Source organism: Populus alba, chromosome 3 (genome assembly GCF_005239225.2).
Source record: "Populus alba chromosome 3, ASM523922v2, whole genome shotgun sequence".
In the NCBI taxonomy this organism is placed as follows: Eukaryota; Viridiplantae; Streptophyta; class Magnoliopsida; order Malpighiales; family Salicaceae; genus Populus; species Populus alba.
The window spans coordinates 18,833,249-18,855,434 of record NC_133286.1 but is presented as its reverse complement, the minus strand read 5'-3'; the positions used below and the strand labels follow the sequence as shown (position 1 = coordinate 18,855,434).

Below are 22,186 nucleotides of genomic sequence, written 5' to 3'. Positions count from 1 at the left end.
TTTTTTTTATTTTAAATTAATATTTTTATATTATCTTAATTAATGTGATAATCTTAAAAATAAATACGAAACATCTAATCTCATCTTACCAGTGGGGCCCGCAGCAGTCCCTGAAGTTTCATGACCAGTGACTAATTTTTTATTCAAGGGTGTTGGGTGTTTTATAATTATAACACGCTAGTAATTATTTTTTAAAATATTTTTATTTAAAAATATATTAAAATAATATTTTTATTTATTTTTTAAAAATTATGTTTAACATTAGTATATCAAAATAAATTAATTTAAAATTAAAAAGTTTGAAATTTATTTAAAAATATTTTTAAAACACCAAAAGAAGCACTTGCCATTCAGGTAAAAAGGTGGGCCCTTTGCTTTATTGTACCTTTTAAGTTCGAACTCTCATCTTAACTTATTGCAGATGTGATGGAATATTGAGATCCCAACTCAGTGAAGCTGCAAAATAAATAATAATGTGATGGAGAAAAATGGAAACTTTGCGTTGCTCCAGCACAGCAAGCAAGGCCTTGTTTGCAGCCCCCTGAAATATGCTAAGGTACAACTTGCTACTGCATTTTCTATTATGAAGTCTATAATAAGAATATGAGAGCCGGAGAACCACGCACACCCTCATCCTACGAGGGGCTTAATTATATTTATTTATTCTAGCCCCTGTACTTTTAATTTTGGGCTTAACAACCCTCGCACTTTGAGTTAATTCCCACACATGAAACCAAACCATGTTCTTCAGATGTACAAAACGGAGGGATCGCATGTAACCACAAATTAAAATGTGTGAGGGTAGAAATGACCCAAAATTTCACTTTATATTTCCTATGGTATTACAGTACTCAACATGAGCACAAGAGGCGTGATAGTGTTTAACATTGCAGTTCAAATATATTTTTAAAATCTTTTGAATTATTTTTAAGTTTTAAATTATTTATTTTTTATGTTTTTTAATTGTTTTAATATATTGATATAAAAAATAAATTTAAAAAATAAAAAAAATAATAATATTTTAATATATTTTAAAAAAAAAACCTTCACACAATCCATGAACATGTATCAAGGTGAGGGTCCTCCTATAATAATAATACATAAAAAAAATGCCCTGGAAAAGTTCATATGTTTTCATTACAGCCATAAACTATTTCAAAGAAGATTCCAACAAAAAAAAAAGTATTTAAAAGATACTTTTACATAACAGTGCATAGTAGCGGTGCTTTGGCAACTCTGTTGAGGAATATTCCCTTCCACTGATATTTTCTGTCTGCTTTTAATTTCTTCCGTCTTTAACGTTTCCCAAGCATAACACGGAAACATGTTTTGTTAAAAGTACGACTTTCACAGGCCAAGGTAACGCCCAATGCTGAAATAAGGAAACACATAACGTTATGGCAATTTATTTCTTAGCTTATAAAAGACGAGTTCCTTTAGTGCAAAAAATATTTAAAAAATTAACATATTTTAAAAAGTCATAGATGATTGCGAGTTAGCAATTGTAATACCGACAGTTTCAGGTTGTAAAATTTAAGACATAAGATTTAATAATAAAAAAAAGAATAGATAAAAAAATAAAAAATAATAACTCGGAATTATACGAAACTTTATGACGATAACAAATAAGATTTAATAAAAAAAAAAGTGAGGAAAAAAAAATTGAAAGCATATAAAAACTCAATTGTCTTTGAGCTACTCATGTGATCCATTCCAGTTATTATTGGTGATTTTTTTTTATTTCATTGGATTTATCTCATTGATAAATTTTCAATGGTCATTGTTGAAGTTTTAATGCATCTTCAAAATTATTTTTTCTCTCTCCTCTCTCCTTATTAAAAGTAAATGACACTTGCTAGTATATGTTGCTTAAACTTTACTATTTTAAAAAAATATTTTATGTAACATGTTGATTCATCAATATTCAGCATGCTAGAGTACAAAAATACTATATAAAAGATACAATTTGCAAGCATTGATGCCTGGGAAAAACCCCCCAAGTTAATCTGTTCTTCTGAATACACTTTTTTAAGTCTACTTTGTATTCGCCATGATTTGTCAACTCAACTCTATTGGATCAAATGACGTATCCCAAGAGAGACTGTTGTAGATAAAGAATTATTGCTTAAGTTGAAAAGATTGGTAGTTTTGCGCACTGACAATTCTGTAAATAAAGAAAGAACCGATTGTTACAAACTTGGGAGGGAGAGAAGACATGTTTTTAGACGGAGGAATGCAGCGACAGGAGAGAGCTTGAGCGGGCAGAGGATGATGCACGAGGTCGACCCAGCGAGGTGTAAGATGGAAGCTTTATTATTCATGTTGAGGAAATGAATAATTAAAAAAAAATAAGATCTCAATTCATGATAAAATTCTCAAGGTTATAACTTATAAGGATTAATTTCTCTTAAAGAAGGGGTATTGTTACAAAAACTCAAACTACAGGACTAACAGCGTGTTTGGTAGTGTGGTAGCGGTTGCTTTTCAAATAGCTTTTCGTGCCGAAATACATGTCAATGATTTTTTTCATTTTTTAAAAATCATTTTTGACATCAACACATCAAAATGATTTAAAAAGTACAAACCGAACTCAATTTTAGTAAAAAAAAAAAAAAATTCCAAATTTAACAAAACACAGGTTGAAACGCACTACCAAACAGTCACTAAGGGAACAAGCTGGAGTCGTATTAGTAATAGCAGAAGCTTGCAAATTAGTAGCAGTGATGATAGTTAAAGTTAGTTACAGTTAGGAGTCATGAACATGTAGTAGAGTTAGTTAATGATTTTAGTTGGGTGGTAGCGAGAAACAGTTAGAGGTGCTTAGCGGCTGGAATAAAATGTATAAAAAGCATTGCAAATAAGACTGGACATTTTAGCAGTGTAAACCCTTAACTCTATCCCTCAATTTCTTCTTACTTCTTCAATTTTTTCGTCTAAACTTCTGTTTGTTAAGGAAACCCCTTAACACATAATACATCATCTTTCACAATTTTTCACTCGACAACAAACCATGGCCCTTCCAAGTTCCAGGTGGGATCTCCTCCAGCTAAACCACGAAATTGGTGGGCCGACCACTTCTGTGTTCCAATTGGTCAGTTCTTGAGAATGAAGGTGACACCGTAAAATTTGTTTCAATTGAAATCCACCCTGTCTCTGCCTTCGCGTAGGCCTTGACATACCAGAACACAACTGTTGAGTAATTGGAGATAGAGGGGCATTCCATGCAACAATAGGACAAACATGACAGCTTTTAGCTACATCAACTAGTGGAAAAAGTTTGAATCCTTTTCCAAGCAGAGAGGAATATCAGGCTAGGTTTGCTTGAATGAAATCTAGATAATAGAATTAAAATTTAGTTTAAAATGACTATTCGATCAATAAATTAGCATTTGTGGCACGACCACCACAGCTACAGTACAAGTAATGAACTGTTCTGATGAAGAGAAAATGACAAACCTATATAGGTGATCCGTCGTCCAAAGGTTCTCCTTGTCCAGAGGGATTGTTCTGCAAGATAAACGTTAAAGTTAGCTTCCACCTTCTCTCATATAGCAAAAAAGCTATAGAAGAAGGCATCTGGATTTCTTTAATTTAGTGAACTAGGACCTCCAGACTTGAATATTTGAGGAACTGAGAAACGCATGCCTCAAGTGACAACGCTTGAGGCCACCTTTTACGGCAAGAACAGAATAGAGTAGTGGACATAACATTAGGTTTGATAGTGCCAGAGACCACTACGATATACTAAAAATCAAATGGAACAAATACTAAATTCCATTGAATCAGCCATTCCAACCCGAGTGGGGTTAAGCAGGATAAAAAAAAAATATTCCAAGTACTTGTACACAAGTTGTTAGAATAACTACTACATAATCTCTTACTGTTGTTTGTTTCTGACCATTCAAATCGGTTTTCCATAATTCAACCAGGGCAATGCATCATCATATTAACGACAGCATATTTGCTTGGACCCGTTAATGGCTGGATCCCAGTTCCTTTGGGGTGGAATTTCAACATCGTATCCTCACCAAAACAACTCTAAATTTATCAAAATTCACATTCTGAGACTTAAATGGGATAAAAGTTCATAAATCATATCAGCATGTACCTTAGATTTGAAAAACTTTTGGCTGTCACTGAAGTATTGGTTAGGATGATTAATCCCAGCATCAAATGACGAACCATGAATAGATTCAAATGTTAACGTGCAAGCCAACTGCAGACAATTTTATACATGTAAATCCAAGTTAAAAATAGATAATAAGAGAACCTGGAGGAAAGTCAGAATCTGACAATCTGATAACCTGATAATGTCTGTTTCGCACTTTATCCATTACATTCTCCATTGCACCACTATTCACACCCATTCTGCTGAGTGCAGCCCTCAAGTTTTCCTCACTGTCATAACCACTAACACAACTTAAGCATACCAAAATCAAAGTCAAAATATCATGTCAGGTCAAATGAACATCATTACATAATGACAAACCAGGCAGCAAAACGAAAATGCATAAATTTTTTATAAGCATCAACTACCAAGTTTCAGGCATTGAGTATTCAACGTCAGAATTCCTGGTTTATGAAATACTCTAAATACTATTAACAAAATCAGGCAAAATAGTTATTAGGTTCGTTGAGGTAACTAGGATTTTAAAGAAACTAAACCCTTGTCGAGTGCAGCAATTATTTTGCTTTTGCCCAGTTTTGTGTCATCATAAACATCACATTAGTCAGAGAAGTGACCTGAAATGTCGATAGGGACAACCATGATGATCTCCGACACCAGGAGTTGATGAGATTATTTTTTGACAGGAATAAGGAGTATAATCCTGCAAAAACAAAAAAACTACATTTTTTTAGACAGTCATGATACACTAACAAATGAACATAAATGCAAGCAGAGGAATGAAGACCAAGTTCCAAAAGAACTAAAAGAGACAAAATACCAATTCACCAAGAATTATATCAATCAGGAAATTGAATTCTGAAGCTACCAAATTTCCAAATCATATTCATTTCATAATTCTTCTTAATTGTAATATGATGCATAATCTTAATCTAACCAGTCTAGCATGACAATGACGACGCATACAACATCTAAATGCTAAATAATGGTGATAGGCTAGACATCTTACTGTTCTCTTCCCTTCTCTTCCATAATTGTGGCGAATGCTGTATGCATATTCTTTGTCAAACCTCTCAGCTCCAACCTACAAAAGGGGGACATAAGATATAAAGATGAGCAACATTATTGATTAGCGTTTGATTTCCATGCACCAAGATATCATATGAAAAATATGGCACCTTGAAATTGTATGTTGATCTAAAATGCTAATTATGGAGAGAGATTACTAGACATCTGCCCTCCTTTTGCTAATTTATTATAAAATGCAACTTCCTAACATACAAAGTGAAATAATCAAACAGCAACATCTATAAGAAATTGGTAGTTGAATTAACACTACAATTTTGCACATATTAGTGCAGATTATACTGAGCTACTAACCTTTTGGGAGAACTCTGCTTTCCAGAATGCAAGAGCGTCATCTAATTTCAGTCCGACACCCTAACATGCAGATAAAGGAAACACGTCACCAATTTTCAAGTGTGGCGAAAAAGGCTAAGGAAAACATTATCGACTGCTATACAGCTCTTTCTCAGATAAATAAAAGAAACAAGACAAAGCCACAAGGGAGATTGTCTACAGCAAATTCTGCAGGTACATGATGAGGGCAGAACCAAAACGAGGGGATAGAATGTAGGACAAGCTGGAAGAATGAGTAATGATCCTAAATCAGCTAATATGCACAAGTTTAACAAGACAGGTGTAAAGTACAATACAACCTTGAGAAACAGACCCAATTGCATCCTCCCTCCATGCTTTAAATGATGATCTTCTCTGAGCTGCACAGACATTCATCGAAAAGTAAATGAAAAAGAGAGGAAATTGTGAAGACTTGGTTGAAAACAAGCAACTTTATGCAGGAAGAAAAAGCTGAGCTGGAAAAGAGAAAAAAAAAAAGATTAAAGATCCCCACTTGAAAGAGGATTGGTAAAAAAACTTGTTTGAATGATCAGAATTTCTCACTTTTTCAAACAGGTGACGCATGCACAGGGGAAATGAACTCTTAGCTACTTGGTCAATGTCTTTAATTGATACTTCAGCAAATTCTTTGGGCTGCAAATGATGTGAACCAAATTCTTCATGGTTAACTTGGCCATGTGATCTAAAGGCAGCAGAAATGAGCTTATAAGAGGTAACAAAGAACCTGAGAATAGTCAGGACCCAGATAGCTTGTGCATAGGGTTTCCACGATCTAAAAGGCACCAAAATTACATGTGAAGCACTGCATTTTAAAAATAAAATAAAAATAGTGATCTAAACTTAAGACGTTCATGATTCGATACCCACGGGAGTTAGGCGATCCTTCTCTTGTTCTCTGATGGTAGATGTCCATTTTCTGCAAACAAAAAACATTCAACATAAGACTTCAATGTTAAAGAAAGCAAACCCCATTCTATAAAAGCAAGTGCATAGCATGTATTGTGCAGCAATGGAAAGTCATGTTGTGGTCATCAACATGACCTTGGACACAATATGGAAATTAAACCTTTCTTTCAATACATCAAAATCTTAGTTCTTTTATTTGCATAACTAAGATCATTGCAGATATTCAAACAGAAAATAGAAGGGAGCTTTTGAACATCAACCATTGAGAAATAACCACCTGTTTGTTAGAACAAGTGCTTTTGATAGAAGACCGCGGAACTGGGTAACAACAAGGGAAACAACCTAGAAAATGAAAGTAGATACATTAACAGATTGTTGATATCCATTATCAAGGTGTAATGCCATGATTGAAACAAGAACTCGCTCCACCTGATTCATAGCAACATAAGCATAGCCTTTGCAGATGAAGACTCTACGACCAGCCACAAGTTCAGGAACTTCTTCAAATGGTACCTTCAGTTCAAAATAGCTAAGACTATAGTTCTTGTGTAGATTAAGTAAAGTAATCAAGCAGAGGTAAACAAACAAACCTTGTAGAATATCGCATCAGATGCTGCAAAAAGGAAAGAAAGTAAAAAAAAGTATGTGGATTAGAATTGTAAATGTGAAATGAAAACAAATTGTCAGAGATGGGTTATGGTCTTAAGCCCTAAACATGTAAAACAAAAGGTAAGATGAAACATAATTTTCTCCACCAAAAATGTTGGTTAATTTTTATTAAAATTCCAAACAGAATAAAATGAAGTAAACCAATTATATAGACAGCCTGCCTTATTAATAGGCATTTGACAGCAAGGAGATGATGATAACAGAAATCACTCTTTGTTATCTCACCAGTGTACTTTCAACATTGCTGAATTTGGGCAAAAGAGTAGCAACATCTACTCATTCAGGAAGCTGCAAGCTATGTGAATATCTAAAAGCCTTCCATTATTCAACTGGGTGTGAGTAGCATATTCCTTTGAAATTATGCCTCAACTCAGAAATTGGTGTGTTGTTGGCTATGAATGGATTTTAGTCTAGTTTGTATAGAGGTGGTAGTGAATGAATGTGCGGGGTAATAAGGCTATTATAGAAAAATGAAGGTGAGCACTGAATTCATTATGAAAATGAATTAGATGGAAATTGGTCTCATGCATGAATTGTTATAGCATTTTGGTTGATAAATGAAATGCTATCATTATCAGTGATCTGTTTCACTCTCGACCATTAGGAAGAAAACTAATATCAAAGAACTTAATATATATGAAATAGTCCATTCACCAACCAGGCAATGATTCAGGGGTGCACTAACAGAACCACAATTGAAACAAAACACATTTTATGCGTGACTTGCGGTCATTTAAAGTGGTCAGCGACTGCTTACTGCAGAGATAATTAAAAAAAGGAGGGGATTACAATGAAACAAGCAACCAATCTGCTCTTACCAGTGGGTTTAGGCTGACCAGTTGATCGGGCAACTAGATGCAGTTTTTCCTTTACACCCTGTCAAGTAAAATGGGTCAAAATAACCCTAAAACCAAACATTGGTGTATTTTAAAAAAAAGCTGGCAAGCAATTACAAAGAGTGATTAAAAAAAACTAAAACGCCTTGGCATTATATTTAATTAAAATAACCTCAAATTCTGCAGTGGTAACAGGCTTGTATGGAAGATCAAACTCCGCCATAAGCAACCTCTGCAAATTCAAAACCACAAACCAATCAGCATCCGACACTAGGAGCTAACTAAACTAAGAAATTAATGACCTAATGAATGGATGAATCTCACCTGAGCTTCGGGGGATAGAAGCCGAAACCTGTGTCTAAAAAGTGCAATCTCATTGGAAAGGAACCATTTCCTCAGCTCCTCTCTGACAGGCAGACACACACACCACCAATAATCACAAATTTTGAAAAGAATACGTAAAGTTGGCTATAAAATAACTATATAATGAAGCAATCTTACTTACGTTCTACAATAGACGAGACGTAAAACGAAGTGAGATATGATATCTTTGTTAGTAACTTCAGATGGCAGTGGATGCCTCATATGTGCTTTCCACAGATCATTAACTAATTTCTCCATTTCTTCCGGTCTTTTTCCGCGAGATAGTCCGTCAGATACACCTTTTAAAACTGGAAAATCAAGAGACAATTTTATTGATTTCTGTGAGTATAATAAACCCTGGAAATTGCAATTAATTGGTCAGTTAATAATTAAGGTAACGAAAAAAAGGAAAAGATACCGCGGAGGCGATCGATGGCGTAGAGCTCGAAATCCTCCAGTCTGACTTCGAGAGAGGGGGCGGAGCGGTATAGAGGGAGGGTGGAAACTACGTCGTTTGCAGATAGAGGGGGTTTCTTCCATTGAGGCTTGACTATCTCCATTCTTTCTCTCTCTCACTAGAAATCCACTCTATGTTTGTAATGGAAAATAGAAGTAGTAACTGATCTGATTTTTCTTTTTTCTTTTCTTTTTTTTTAACATCATTTTCTTCTCTTTTTTTTCTCTCTCTGTGTTAGCGCGCCAAAGGAGGGCTACATTGGCGGGAAACGAGTTATTATCCAATGAAACTCGGTTGCAGAGGGTAGATCATGGCGTGTTAACTCGTGGTCCGCAGGGAACTTGGCCCCTCGACCCAACCAGGCGTCAGCATATTTTCCTTGCCGCTTCTCTCTTCTTACACTCTTTTTTTGTTACAAAATTGCAAACATAAAATTATATTATTCTAACAATTAAAAAAAAAGTCATAATTCAGTGATTAACATGTGAAAATAACTTGAGATTGAAGCACGGGTACACATACAAGGTTGCAAGTTTGAGTGATTTAGTCATGTTATTTGATTTTAAACCTTCATGTTTTTTTTTTTTTTTGAAAAAAAAAGGGAAGGATAAGACAAAAAAGAAAAAATATATAAGCTAGACGCATGGGCATCACTCGAGCCAACATTCCTGACCTCCTTTTTAGGTCAAGTTCATTATAGTGCAGTTGAGTTTTTTTTTTTTAGCCATTTTTTTATATATTTTATTTTAATTATTATTTTTTCAAGTTCATTATTTAGAGTGAGATTTTTATTCAATTTTATTTTTTATAATATAATAAATAAATAAATAAAAATCAACCAAATAAAATCCATAAACTAAATACTAAATAAAAAATCAAGTTAAGATATTTTTGCACTTTTTTTATATATCTTTCAGTTTCTTTTGGATTGAATTTTATCATTTAGTATAAGATATAATAAAATAAAAAATTAATATAACCCAATGGGGGTGGAGTCCATGAACGAAGAAAGATGTTGACAACACATTTCATGAAGATGGTAGCAAGAGGACCAAATAAGCAGGATAATGTACCATTATGGAAAGATTATTTCAATTGGTCTTCGATATCATGTTGATTGTTCCAAGGAATGAGAATGCCTAACAGTCTTGAACCAAAAACTGTCTGCCCCAACGACACACTTCAAGTATCAATACATCGAAAAAATGAACTCCTCGTCAAGCTCAAGGCATTGCGAGGAGAGTTCTTCTATAATTATTGGACGCAATCCTTTTACGCGGGAACTCTCATAGGTATTAAGAAGTACCTTGAACCCCTTCCCCCCTCTAAGATTAATTAATTATTCATCTTCCTAACCTACATTGTACATATAAAAAATGATAGTTAACCTTACAAAATAAGCATCTCTACAAAATTCAGCACCATCCTGGTATTTATATTCATAGGGAGAGGCTCATATCACCAGAACAACCAAACTTCACGGACCTCCCAGAGTAAAACTAATTGCCGCATGGAAATAAGATTTTCAATGGAAAAACCATCACGATTGCTGTCTGCTTGAACTTGTTTGTTGCACTACACTGTTTGTTGCGCTTAGCGTTCTCATAAGAAATGCAGGTTTAAACCAGCTCGTTCCATTACTTGTTTCTTCTTCTGTATGGATACCTTTAGAAATCCCGAGGCCGCTAGCAAGCTCAGCCACTCCTGAAATCCCGTTACTTCTCTGGAAATGTTTCGTTAAAAAAGTTAGATGTCAAGAAATTATAAAAATAAAAATAAAAAAGATGTAAACTGCAAATTGAAATTCAAGCTAAACCTGCTGGCTTGAGGGTGATGCAGCATTACGAGGGGGCCTTTGAACCTGAGAAAGGGAAAAATCAAGGAAAGGAAATTGAGGTAATTATATTCTTAAAAGTGCTGGGAAGAGTTCCTATGTTGTAAAAAACAAAACTGAAAAGGGAACATCAAGCAAGCTATTAGCATGGAATAAAAGTCATAAAGAAATTCTTTAAACTTGTAAGATGGCTATATTAGATTATTCATGGACTGGAAAACAGGGTAAGTCGCAACATAAGAAAAATTGTCAACAATCTCCCATTGATGCTTGCAGAAATTTATTTTGGCCACAGGCAACAAATTTTCAGAAGTAAACAAACCTCTTGAGATCCAATCGAAGCAGGAGTTGATGGTTCACTTGATGGAGCAGGCAACGCCCCAGCCTGGTAAATAACAAAACAAAAACTAGTGAAAACTGTAGGCACCAGAAACCATATTTGGAACATATGCAAGCACTTAAGCAAAGCTATTTTAAGCATGTGCCCTCTGGTTTGGGATAACAGAATGCTTCAGCCTGGGCATGTCCAGCAAAAGTAATTAAATTCCAATCTTAAACAGATCTCCCCACTAACCAAGACGGTAAAGTAGACAATATCTAGTTTAGAAATATAGATATGGTGTCTCCAATAACAAGAACAACTACTTTATTTACAAAGTTTTATCAGACACATGCCCTAATGCAGAAGAAAAATATTACCTTTGATGAGAATGTTAGCCGTGAACTGGATGCTGAAGTCTGCAGAATTTGTGGACCATGGTAAACAGTAAAGTTCAGTAACATAGTATTGAAAAGGCCAAAAGGAAACAAAAAGATGATGACATGCCTGGGCATTCTCTTCAAGCAAGTTGTTTTCCAAACTGGAGGCATAGTCACACAACCTCTTTACTCCTTGGGTCGTCAAATCCTAAACACATATCAAAATCAATAACAGTTACCACAGGTGCAATAAATAAATAAATTCTGATAGCACTGCATATGATGTTGATATAAAATCAAAATTTATAACAGTAACCACAGGTAGAATAAACTGGTAGTACTGTGTATGATGTTGATATGATAATTACCTGTTTCCCTTCAATTCTGCTAATTTTTAGTTCCTAAAAGAATTAAAAAGAATATGAATCAAATAAGCCTTTGATTTCACATCTAGAATGAATTTATAAAGATTGGATGGGCAAAAAGAATATGAGTATCAAGACTGATCACCAGAGTTTCGACAGCATCACGAACATATCGAACATCATTGCCAATCCTGCTTGAATCTTCTCGCAATTCAATAACCTACAAGTGTTGGCATACTTTTTATGTAAGTACAGCTACTGCACCAACATATTAGCTAATAACTAGGTTAGACCCACCTTTTCTTGGGTGCTGGCTGTCAGTTCTGCAACAGCATTCAAATTTGAGTCCACGCCATCAATCTTTGAAGATAAATGTCTCCTGGTACTCTACAGACCAAAAGAATTTGCATTGGGATAAGAACGCTCTATATTTTAAATTCCATAAACAACCAATGAAAAGTTCCAGCCCTTTTTTTATTAGATGGATAAAAGATACAAAAGGTTCAAAAGCTTACCCGGATTGATGAATAAACATTCTCTAGTTGCTGGGCTATAGAAGTGCAAGCATCAGATAAACTACGCCTGGTTGCAAACATCATATCAGGAAGTTTCCAACCCTGAAAGCATACAGCATTATAAAAGTAGAGCACCAGTCAAACCAAAGAACAAGATGAAGCTCAAGATATATCAACAAGCAGCATAGTGATAATAATCTTAAGTATTATTTCCAATTGCTGAATTTGGTTAATACAGCACTTCAAATCTCAATGGAAGACAGATATTTTCAGGACCTCTACAATATTATTGCTAGTATTATTTATACCCCATTTTAATGTTGTAATACCAAAAAAATGAATCAGATCTTTATGGTATATCATTTGGTTTTAGAAAATTATACCCCATCACGTCAAATTATCAAGCAAAAAAGAAAACCATTACCTTCCACCAAACATAGCCGTATCCAACAACTACCACCACAACAACTACACCATATTTATTAGAACCTGCATATTAATAGAGTGTCAGAGAACAGTCCAGAATAAGTGCATAATCAAAGCTACAATACATTATAGGAATTTACACAGACCGGTAAGTAAAAAGTTATTGCTTGTATGGAAGAACAGCACTTGATATCAAAAATTAAGAAGATAGTCTAAGATTTCTTGTGAGATTATAAAGAGATGAAGTTGCAAAGAGATACAAACTCGCACTCGTGCACCCAGATGTTTAACAGCAAAGACAAATTTGATTGTTGGTTAAATATGCACCAACACAGCATACTATTGAGTATCCAGATAAATTTCAGTTATGAACATTTCCCAAATTGGAAGTTAAAAGGAAAGAAAATAACTAAACAAAAACCCATGCTTACAACAACGTGTATACAACATCATTAGACAGCTTTAATTGAAGATCAAAACATGAAACCATCAAAGCATGCCATTGAGGAATGAGAAATCAGATACAGTTCAGTTACGTACATACCACGGATTATGGAAGGTAAAAGATTGAGTAGAACAAGGATATCCATAGGCACATCAATTTTTCAGGTACATTATGACTTAGGACTGACAGCATTACAACACCACTTTCCCTCAAAGAAAAGTGGAGATTACAAGAATCGTCAATAAATTTATTCTGGTGTGCAATGCATCATGGATTTTCAGAAATTTCATTATTGCAAGAGAACATAAAATTTAACTGGAAAAATATAACACACTTCAAGCTTGATATTTAAGAAAGAGCAGGAGAGACATTTATATTAGCGTATTTCATATTTTTGCAGTGTCGATGGGATAAGTTCCATCTCCATCTCAATCAGTTTACTCCATAGATATATGTTTAGAAAAAGATGAATGAAACATAACTCATCTCCTGTTTCAGATGCAAGAGAAGTCAGAATCCAAACCTGTCCCATTTGCAGTTACAATTGTGACTGGTCTACTTGATGCCAACATTTGCAGCTCCTGTCGAAGGCTGTTTACCTGCAAAACATGCAATGCAGTATTCACAATCTCTAACAGATTCCAACATAAAGCAAATTATAATTCATTTTCCTGAAATGATGAGCACGTATAATTACAAAAGACAATTTGAAGAAATTAAACTCAAACAATCAAATTAGTTCCAATGAGCAACTGTTTAACATTCAGATATTCACATTAAAAAAATTAAAGAATGCTGAAGGAAATTTCATTCCTACAGAATAAGTCATTCAAAGAGTACGAGTTGTGATGTTTCTTCGGTTGTCCAAACAAATGTCAGGAAAGAAAGTGTAAAAGTAAACTATTCCAGAAAAGGAAGCACAGCAAAATGAGCATTGCTACTCTTGCCCGCCACCTTATCCTGTCACTTTGAGATTTTTACTTTTGCTACCAAATGGACAAGGAGAGAGAGAAAAAAAAAAAAAACAAGTCCATTGCATGAAAATTACATTTTAAACAAGATTTAGTTTAGTTACTTTAAAATGCATTCATAATCATTACCAACAATACTATTAGTTACAACTGAATATGATTAAAAAAATGAAAGCATAGAAAAATGTTATAAATTGAATTTCAACACAGGAGAACTTGTAAAGAACCATAAAGATGACATGCAAACCTGAGCCATCAAAGAGTCGTTTGGAGGTTTGCTAGACTTGCTAACTGATGAAGTAGAATCATCCTGTTTAAGTTGCCTGAAAGCAATCTGCGATGCAAGATAAATCACTATCAATCAGCAAGAAATAGACTAAGAATAGATAATAATTAACACTACGTTTTGAATTGCAGTATTGTTTCTAAAAGACATAGGTAATAAGTAAAAAAAAGTACAGGACAAAATATTTCATCCAAAGAGTTGATTAAACATCAGTTAATATGTGACAATGGATGTTATATGCAACGTGGTAAACCAAATTTGATGTGCAGCGTTCAAATAATCAAGGTGACAATATCACAGTAGCTTTCAAATAGTATTGCATTCAAGGAGGTCCTACATTAATAAAAACCCAGAAATTAAACAAAAGAAAATAATTATTTGATAAATGGCATGAGATTAAACTGAATTGAAACAATGCAAGACTATTTCCAACATGCTCCACTGTAGACACTGAAAAGGCCAGTTAAGACAAGCAGTTGGCTTGGAAATCAAAAATATTATCCATTGCAAAGGCATGTCTAGTCTTCCCACTTAAAGAAAATACAAAGATAAGGGCAATGGGGCAGATATGACGGAACATAGTTTACCTATTGAGATATAAATAGTGGAGATACAGCAATCAGGTCTACTATCATTATTATCAATGAAGATAAACCCCAAAACATTACATGAACTTTGTGCATCTCTAAGACTTCACAATAAGTCATATAAGTACCTTGAAAGCACCTGAAACGAAATTAGAAACATCAGGCAGCCGCCCCTCTTTAGCAAGAACTGAGCCAAGAATACCTAAAGAGCAGAAGACAACTAATTCAGTAAGAAAACTATTTCCACGGAGGATGGTTTTGATTTGGGTCAAAAAGAAACATCTGAAGGTACAAAGGAGATAAATTTGCTTATCAAGGCTAGGATCACAGATGGACATTCCTATTGCAGTCTGATTAAGATACAATAGTCAGCAACATTAGCCATGCATAACAGAGATGAGGTTTATTGACTATCGCCATGGAGGCCAATGAGGTGGTAGAAATAATGGTGAAAGGTGCAAGGATAGGCTTTCTATGAAAGCTTGATCAGGACCTTTGTGAGAGGTTTAGGGGTAAGGAACAAGCTGGAACAAAAAAAGTGATGTCCAGTCTATCCCATCCAACTAATTGCCGGTCACTGAAGTACCCTAAGAGTGTGTTCCTCAGCAGTCCACCTATTTGCTGTCATAGTTCTCCGACTAAATAAGACATGGCCTAAATGCGATAGTTATTTATTCTAAGGCCTAGAAGTTGTTGCCCCACGAACACATATTTCAATTTCTTTAACGTCTTCTTATTCCATTTCATGACACTACAATTATCTAGATAAATACCCAATTGCTAACTAGCCCAGCATTTTAGAATAATCCCATCAGCTAAATTAACTCCCAGTGGCAAGAAGAGTGAATTTCAAGTTTTTTTTTTTGCGCCAAATGAAGCCAAACACTTACCTCAATTCAAAGACCAGTATCAACAAGTAGAATCAATTTTAATAACTATAAAAATAAAAGACAGTTCTCGTTAAAATGAGCTGGGTAATTAAACTGCAAATCAAGCATGACAGATGACGTGAATGCAACAGAACAAAATCCCATCGCCAAGCACGCTAGCTTAGAATCTCACGAATCCAATGTTGCAATTAACAGTAGAGCCAAAGAAAGCAAACACGCCCCAAAAAATACCCAAATTTTTTTCAAGTGCCAAAGTACTAGCACTGACAGGACCCCTCCTAACATTATCAACATATACACGGACACTTACTTCGCCTCAAATGTAGACCTAGAGAACAACATATTCACACACACACACACACACACACTCTCTGTAAACCATGGAATCTAGGGTTTACCTCCAAAAACCCTAAAACTCACTCAATGTGTTCCAAACATCCGAGATTTAAAAAAAAATCAAATTAGTTAATAATTCAATAGATAAATTAGGAACTGAAAATCAAACAAGTTGAACTGACCTGCACCGACGAGAATAGTTAACTTGCCGATAGGAAGAGCCATGGACAGCCACTGATAACAGTAATAAATAAAAAGAGATGGAATTTTTCTAGATTTGATTTTGAATCAAAAGAGTGCGATCATGATTTTTTTTAAGGAGAGTGAAAAGCAAGCAAGCAAGGAATATAGGATCGTAGAACAAGAAAATACTTTTATTTTTTATATATAGTTGTGTTTTCCGGTGTTGCTAGGTTTTGCTAGATCAGGTTAATGACTGCTCTGGTCTGGTGGCAGACGAGACTGGGACTGCATGCATCAGAGAGGGCGATCAGAGACTGGGAAGCGAATCAGCTGTTAATTAACGCAGCTACAACGCACCAGCCAACCCTATTGTTTTGCTGGTGGTGTGTTGGCCGGCTAATCCACCTCTAATTTCGGTTCTTCATTTTACAAGTTTACCCCTATACCATCGAATATGCGAAAATACCCTTCTTCTTTTCTATGTTTCGTTTCTTTCAATTTTTGTCGATTTTTCTGTTTTTTCTTTCATTGGGTAGACGGCATTGGCCAGGCCACGGGTTTTTTATTCGAGTTTTATTATCGAAAGAAAAGGACTTCAAGTTTTCCTATGGTTCCGCATTAGTCCCCATGTATTCTTGATATTTTGTAGTGGAATGGCCTTGTATTATTTCTTCTTCTTTTTCACTCGTTCTTTCTTGCAAAATATTCTTTCATATATGTTCTAGTGCTTTTTGAGTAATTATCATGATAAGATGGAAATAAATAAATAAATAATTCCAAAAGTAGAAGAGTATTTTTTATATGTAATCACAAATGACATAATGAAAACGTTGTCGAATTTGGCTCCATCTTTTTTTATCATCCTGTTTTTTTCAGGATGTATCATCCCATGAATATTGATATTCAATAATTAGATTATTTATACTTTATGAGTGCGACGATTTGTGAGTATACATATAATCTATTTCTTTATATTTTGAATACGAAATTTTATTTTATAAAAGGTATCCTGTAGGAATATAATATTTTTTACACGGTGTTTCGTTATATTTTAAATATTAATTGGTATTTAATATCTTGAATTTTATTTTATTTTCTCAATGTTATGCTGTATTTCAACATGACGGGTGTTATGAAATTTGTAAAATAAATCCTAAGTGGAATTCCTTAAAAAAGTCAAGACGGAAAGGGAATTAATCCTTGTAAATTTTTTATGAAAAAAAAGTAAAATCACTGTTTAAAGTTTAAACTGCAGTAAAAAATAAAAGAAGAAGAAGATTTTTGAAAATTTAATACTTTATTTTATATTTTTAAAGCTTCTAATATAAATCGAAGATGATGATTCACTATTTCATAGAAAATTAGATAGGTAATCATGCTACGTTGTAGGCTAGATAATTTTTTTTTCAACATGTAAAAAGATGTTCATGCAGTGTTAATTTAAATCAACTCGCAATGATTTAATTATCACTTGACTATAAATATGAGATTTAAACAACCCTATAAAAAAAGTAGAAAAAATAAAAACATTCAAGACTCGATAACTTAATGATAATAGCTAAAACTTAAAAAAAAATCATTTTTAAGAAGAGAAATGTTAAAGAAAAAAATCTTGATCAACCCAGGTTAACTTAATTGGCCCGTTGTACATGAAATGAGATAGCGATTAAAAAAAAATACTAAAAATAATGGGAAAAAAAACTAAAGTTCATCAAAGTTAACTTGACTAATCCGAAACCTGAAATGACCCAACATAAAAGAATGCAAAAAAATCACAAAGCTCAGCTAACTTAACTAACTTATTATTTAGAATACGAGATCGAGATAACTCTATAAATAAAAAGTAAAAACACATCACAAAGCTCAAGACCCAGTAAATAAGCCTTAGATAATAAAAAAAATTAAAAAAATTAATTTGTAAAGCAAGACCTTAAAAATAAACTTAAATTGAGCTAACATTCAAAATTAGCGATCTTGGTTGTAAAATTGTGATTAACCCATAAAAAAAACATGGAAAAATAATAAAACAAGATTCTCAATCATAAAAAAAATAAAATTAAACAAAACAAATAGCAATCAATATAAGAACAAAATCTTGTATAGAAACTAGATAAAAAAAAATAATTAGAGATTAAAATGAAAAATAAAATGAATTAGTAAAAGGATAAGAAATTTAGCAATAAAAAAACAAGGACTAAAATTAAATTAAATAAAATTTTTTGGGAGAAATTTGAAAAAAAAAAAAAACTTCAAAAACCTTAAAAATCAAAACATATAACAATCGAAATAATAATAATTAAAATTAAAACAAATACAAATAAAAAAAAACACGATTGAGTTTTGGAAGGTAAGGTGTGAATCTCGAGGTCATGATAGATAAAAGAACGGGGAAGAAGAATAATATGTCGTCACTAAACTATCAAACCATCGCGAATTGAACTGCACACTCCACCTTGTTGGCTGCACCGTCATAGGACCTTTCTAAAAACATGATGGCTGGTTCTGTCATCGGACTCCACACCCACCAACCATCTTTTTTTATAACATTTATTATTTGTTAAAAGAATACTTGCCTCTCATGCAAACCGAGAGTTAAAAAAACATGATAAAAATATTAAAAAAAAAAGAGCCTCTGATAGCATGCATAGTGTTTTTTAAAGGTATTTTAGTTTTTTAACCGTTTAAAAAAAACAAAAAGACCATGAAGCCTCTATTAACAAGTCATTTTTTATTATTATTACAGGGGTAAATTAATAATTCAAATGTGCAGCAAAAAATTAAAGAGACCAATCTACCCACTTTCAATTCGAAAGTACCGATTAAAACCCATGAAAATATCATTTTGCCCTTAAATTTGTTCTTTTTTGCTTGTTATTATGGAGGGTAAAAATATCATTATACTCAATTTACAGTGTAATCAGTCTTACTTTAAAGCAAAACACCGAGGCTCTTTAGTTTTTTTGTTAATAGGAAAAAATAAAATTTGATTGTTTTCATATTGTTTGTCATGAAACGAGGACGAAGGATTCATTTAAGAAGGACGTCAAATAAGATATGCAAGTGAAAATTATTGAAATGATCAGAGACGACGTTGAACAAAAGAAAGAGAAGGACGGGCTCGAATGAGCCAGGGCCCAGGACCGCTTGGATAGGCCTGGAACCAAGGACAACGCGCGCCTGGCTTGCGCCAGAATTGCCACGGCGCTGGATCCAAAACATTATTACTATTATTATTATTTTATTAATATAAATATTCCAACTAGCTTACACATATCTCAACAATTTTAAAATTCACTTAATATTTATAGAACTCAAACTAGTAATATTTAAAAATTAAATTTAAGATCTAAAGATCCAACCAATTAAACTACACCATTCGATTGGTGATGTTATTGCTGTTATTATTATCCAAAATTAAATTTAATTATACTGAACTAAATTATTTTTTTGTTCAGAATCTATCACGCATACCCTTTTCACACTTCAAACCTGCATCACAAGAGCATAATTTATTAATTATGATTATTCAGAGGGCCAATTTAGCATAATTTTGAGATCTGAAGAATTAAGCAATTATGACCCAAGTCGCAGTATATCAAGCAATATACGTGAAAGGATTCGGTAAAACCACGTATTCTTAGTATACAATGAATTGAACAAATAAAATTAAAATAATTAATAGAACGTTCTGTTTTGGCGTTTTGAGGCTTAATTTGTCTATAGTTTATTGATGTAAGAGTCTAAGGATATCTCGATACCATAATTTCCTTATGTAACGATGATATAGAGGCCTAGCTAGGGACTTAATTAGAAGGATTAGGAGTAGATTTGCATCTGGCTCAAGATATGCTCGAAGTTATCTGGAGACTTTTCGATCTGATGAGAATGCATCCCTTCATAGGTTGTCACCACGACTCCTTCGTCTTTTGTTAATCTCTGAACCTGCTTCTTCACGTTGCACCCTTGATGTGTACACCGATAGTAGCTTCTGTAGACACAGCAAACAAATTAAGATTTATATATATGTGTATATATGCACTCATGTTTAAGGTAAATCAAGCTATATATATATATATGTATGTATGTATGTTAATTTAGCTGCTGAGCAAGATGCTTCAGATATTTGGAGCTCTGAAGCATCCAGTATTTTCTTTCACCAAAATGTAACGGGATCAAATTCTTGTGACTCAAGGAAGCTTAACCTAGTGATATCTTCTTCCTTAATATAATTAAAATACTTGACGTTTCCATCATCCAGATTGTTCATTATTCCAGATCATATACTTTAATCAGATAGAATATGAACCACTTTCCTGTCCTTGGCTCCTTCAACCGAGGCAAGTAAGGTGAGGAATATATTACGTGCTGACAATACTAAATAAATAATTTTTTAAAATGTATTTTATTTGAAAATATATTAAAATAATAAATTTTTATTTTTTAAATATTATTTTTTACACGTAGACTGAAGTGATCCTAAGATTAACTACGGAAAGAAAAAGTCAAGCTTCAGCCATAATGTTGCGTGCACGCATATACATCTAGATCGAATCTCTTTCGTTATTTTTTGTTTACTTTTCTTGAAAAAAAAACTAAAAAATAGCTATACATTTCTTGGGTTTTCAGTTCTCTTAAACGAGATAAGGTGAAAGGAGTAAGAATATGGATGAAAGTCGAGAAGAGACAAGAAAATAGGGACTAAAATGATCTTTCAAAGATTTTGTCGGCCATTGCCCCCTCAACCTACGTTTTCGCGCAAGCCCCTAAATACCCAAAGTTTATGAGTATCCTACTTTCGTGTATACTCCAAAAATAATGGCCTTCATGGTTACTATAAGATTGGCAGGATAAAAGTCTCATAAATCAGGACACTACAAGTGTCCTCTCTTGTTCATTTATTTTGTTTTAAAAAGGAATGGAGCCCCCCAAATCACAACAGCCGTGGCCTCAATAAGATTTTTACACCTTTTTCTCAATAATTTATAGATGTAAAAATTGTCACCTCAAGGCATTTCAATATACTTTAATATTCAACTATATCTGCTACCGCTCGAATTCTTCACAGGTTGAGAACAAAAATTATAATTAAGCAAATCATACATGTCGTGTTGAACAAATTAAAGAGTATGGTAGAGTAGTTAGTAAAAAAGATATAGTTACCTGGGAAATTTGTTGTTCTTCACTGCCTTTTGACCATACTTTCTCCATCGATATCCATCATCAAGGATATCAACTCGGCTCCTTGTTTGAAAAGCGTACTTGGGCTTTCTTATCTTCTTTCCTCCCTTATTCTTTCCCAATTTCCCCTCAGTTCCAGACCCAGCAAAGCCTCTGTTTTGAGAGATGCCATCAAAATTTAAGGCTGGAGCTTGCATCTCTTGCATCAAGCCCAACAATCCATTTCCCCTAGCACCTTCAAAGGCGGTAGAAGCATAAGAGTTGATCATGTTCAAAGACATGAAAGAAGAGAGGTAGCTGTTGAAGATGAAATGAAAAGGAAGAAAAGGTGGGTACTGTGTAGTCGTCCACGAGAGAGAGAAAGAGTAGAGGTTAGAGGATGTGCGAGTGTGTGGCTAGCTATAAATAAAGGTTGAATTAACACAACTCTGAGAATATCAACAAGGCTCTCTCAAAATATCACTAAGGCGGCGGCAGGCTTAATTAATTAATCGTGGGTCTAGCTTCTGTCTTGTGGTAGGTGGCGTAAACGGCACGTATAAATTTAATTGAGTTTAAAAGTTTAAACTCAAAATCCCAACCCATGAGGATTAATAGAAGTCTTATGAAAAAAAAACGAGAATAAAGTGTTAACTGATATTAAGTGACATGAAAGAACCATTCCAATCCAAAAATTTAAGTTATTAGGTTAGGTT

The 22,186-nt window shown here is 33.8% G+C and overlaps 3 protein-coding genes across 7 annotated transcripts; all 3 read right to left on the bottom strand.

Moving 5' to 3' along the window:
* Positions 1–2,810: 2,810 nt before the first annotated feature.
* Positions 2,811–9,224, bottom strand: LOC118054483 (probable DNA primase large subunit). Of its 3 annotated transcripts, none has more exons than XM_035066088.2 (19): positions 8,738–9,224; positions 8,462–8,627; positions 8,281–8,362; positions 8,129–8,188; positions 7,939–7,996; positions 7,042–7,064; positions 6,881–6,964; positions 6,729–6,793; positions 6,413–6,461; positions 6,270–6,317; positions 6,089–6,178; positions 5,845–5,904; positions 5,507–5,566; positions 5,136–5,210; positions 4,744–4,829; positions 4,305–4,398; positions 4,109–4,216; positions 3,457–3,507; positions 2,811–3,169 (listed from the first exon to the last, which is right to left on the bottom strand). In XM_035066088.2, exons 1-18 carry the CDS (start codon positions 8,877–8,879, stop codon positions 3,457–3,459), a joined length of 1,401 nt encoding a protein of 466 aa, XP_034921979.1. In that variant the 5' UTR covers positions 8,880–9,224; the 3' UTR covers positions 2,811–3,169. The 3 variants fall into 3 exon arrangements, with proteins under 3 accessions (XP_034921979.1, XP_034921978.1, XP_034921977.1); XM_035066087.2 differs by having other exon boundaries at positions 2,811–3,189; positions 8,738–9,223; XM_035066086.2 differs by having other exon boundaries at positions 2,811–3,332; positions 8,738–9,222.
* A 627-nt stretch (positions 9,225–9,851) lies between these two features.
* On the bottom strand, positions 9,852–16,739 carry LOC118054482 (uncharacterized). 3 transcript variants are annotated; one of them, XM_035066083.2, is made up of 14 exons: positions 16,313–16,739; positions 15,033–15,106; positions 14,279–14,365; positions 13,584–13,659; positions 12,614–12,678; positions 12,190–12,291; positions 11,972–12,061; positions 11,820–11,894; positions 11,678–11,710; positions 11,437–11,517; positions 11,310–11,348; positions 10,933–10,995; positions 10,593–10,637; positions 9,852–10,499 (listed from the first exon to the last, which is right to left on the bottom strand). In XM_035066083.2, exons 1-14 carry the CDS (start codon positions 16,353–16,355, stop codon positions 10,317–10,319), a joined length of 1,056 nt encoding a protein of 351 aa, XP_034921974.1. In that variant the 5' UTR covers positions 16,356–16,739; the 3' UTR covers positions 9,852–10,316. The 3 variants fall into 3 exon arrangements, with proteins under 3 accessions (XP_034921974.1, XP_034921975.1, XP_034921976.1); XM_035066084.2 differs by lacking the exon at positions 15,033–15,106 and having other exon boundaries at positions 16,313–16,734; XM_035066085.2 differs by lacking the exons at positions 15,033–15,106; positions 16,313–16,739 and adding an exon at positions 14,905–14,923.
* A 3,217-nt stretch (positions 16,740–19,956) lies between these two features.
* Positions 19,957–21,865, bottom strand: LOC118054481 (probable WRKY transcription factor 75). Its single transcript, XM_035066082.2, has 2 exons — positions 21,474–21,865; positions 19,957–20,301 (listed from the first exon to the last, which is right to left on the bottom strand). The coding sequence occupies exons 1-2, from the start codon at positions 21,770–21,772 to the stop codon at positions 20,130–20,132; spliced, it is 471 nt and encodes a 156-aa protein (XP_034921973.1). The 5' UTR covers positions 21,773–21,865; the 3' UTR covers positions 19,957–20,129.
* Between the last annotated feature and the right edge of the window lie 321 nt (positions 21,866–22,186).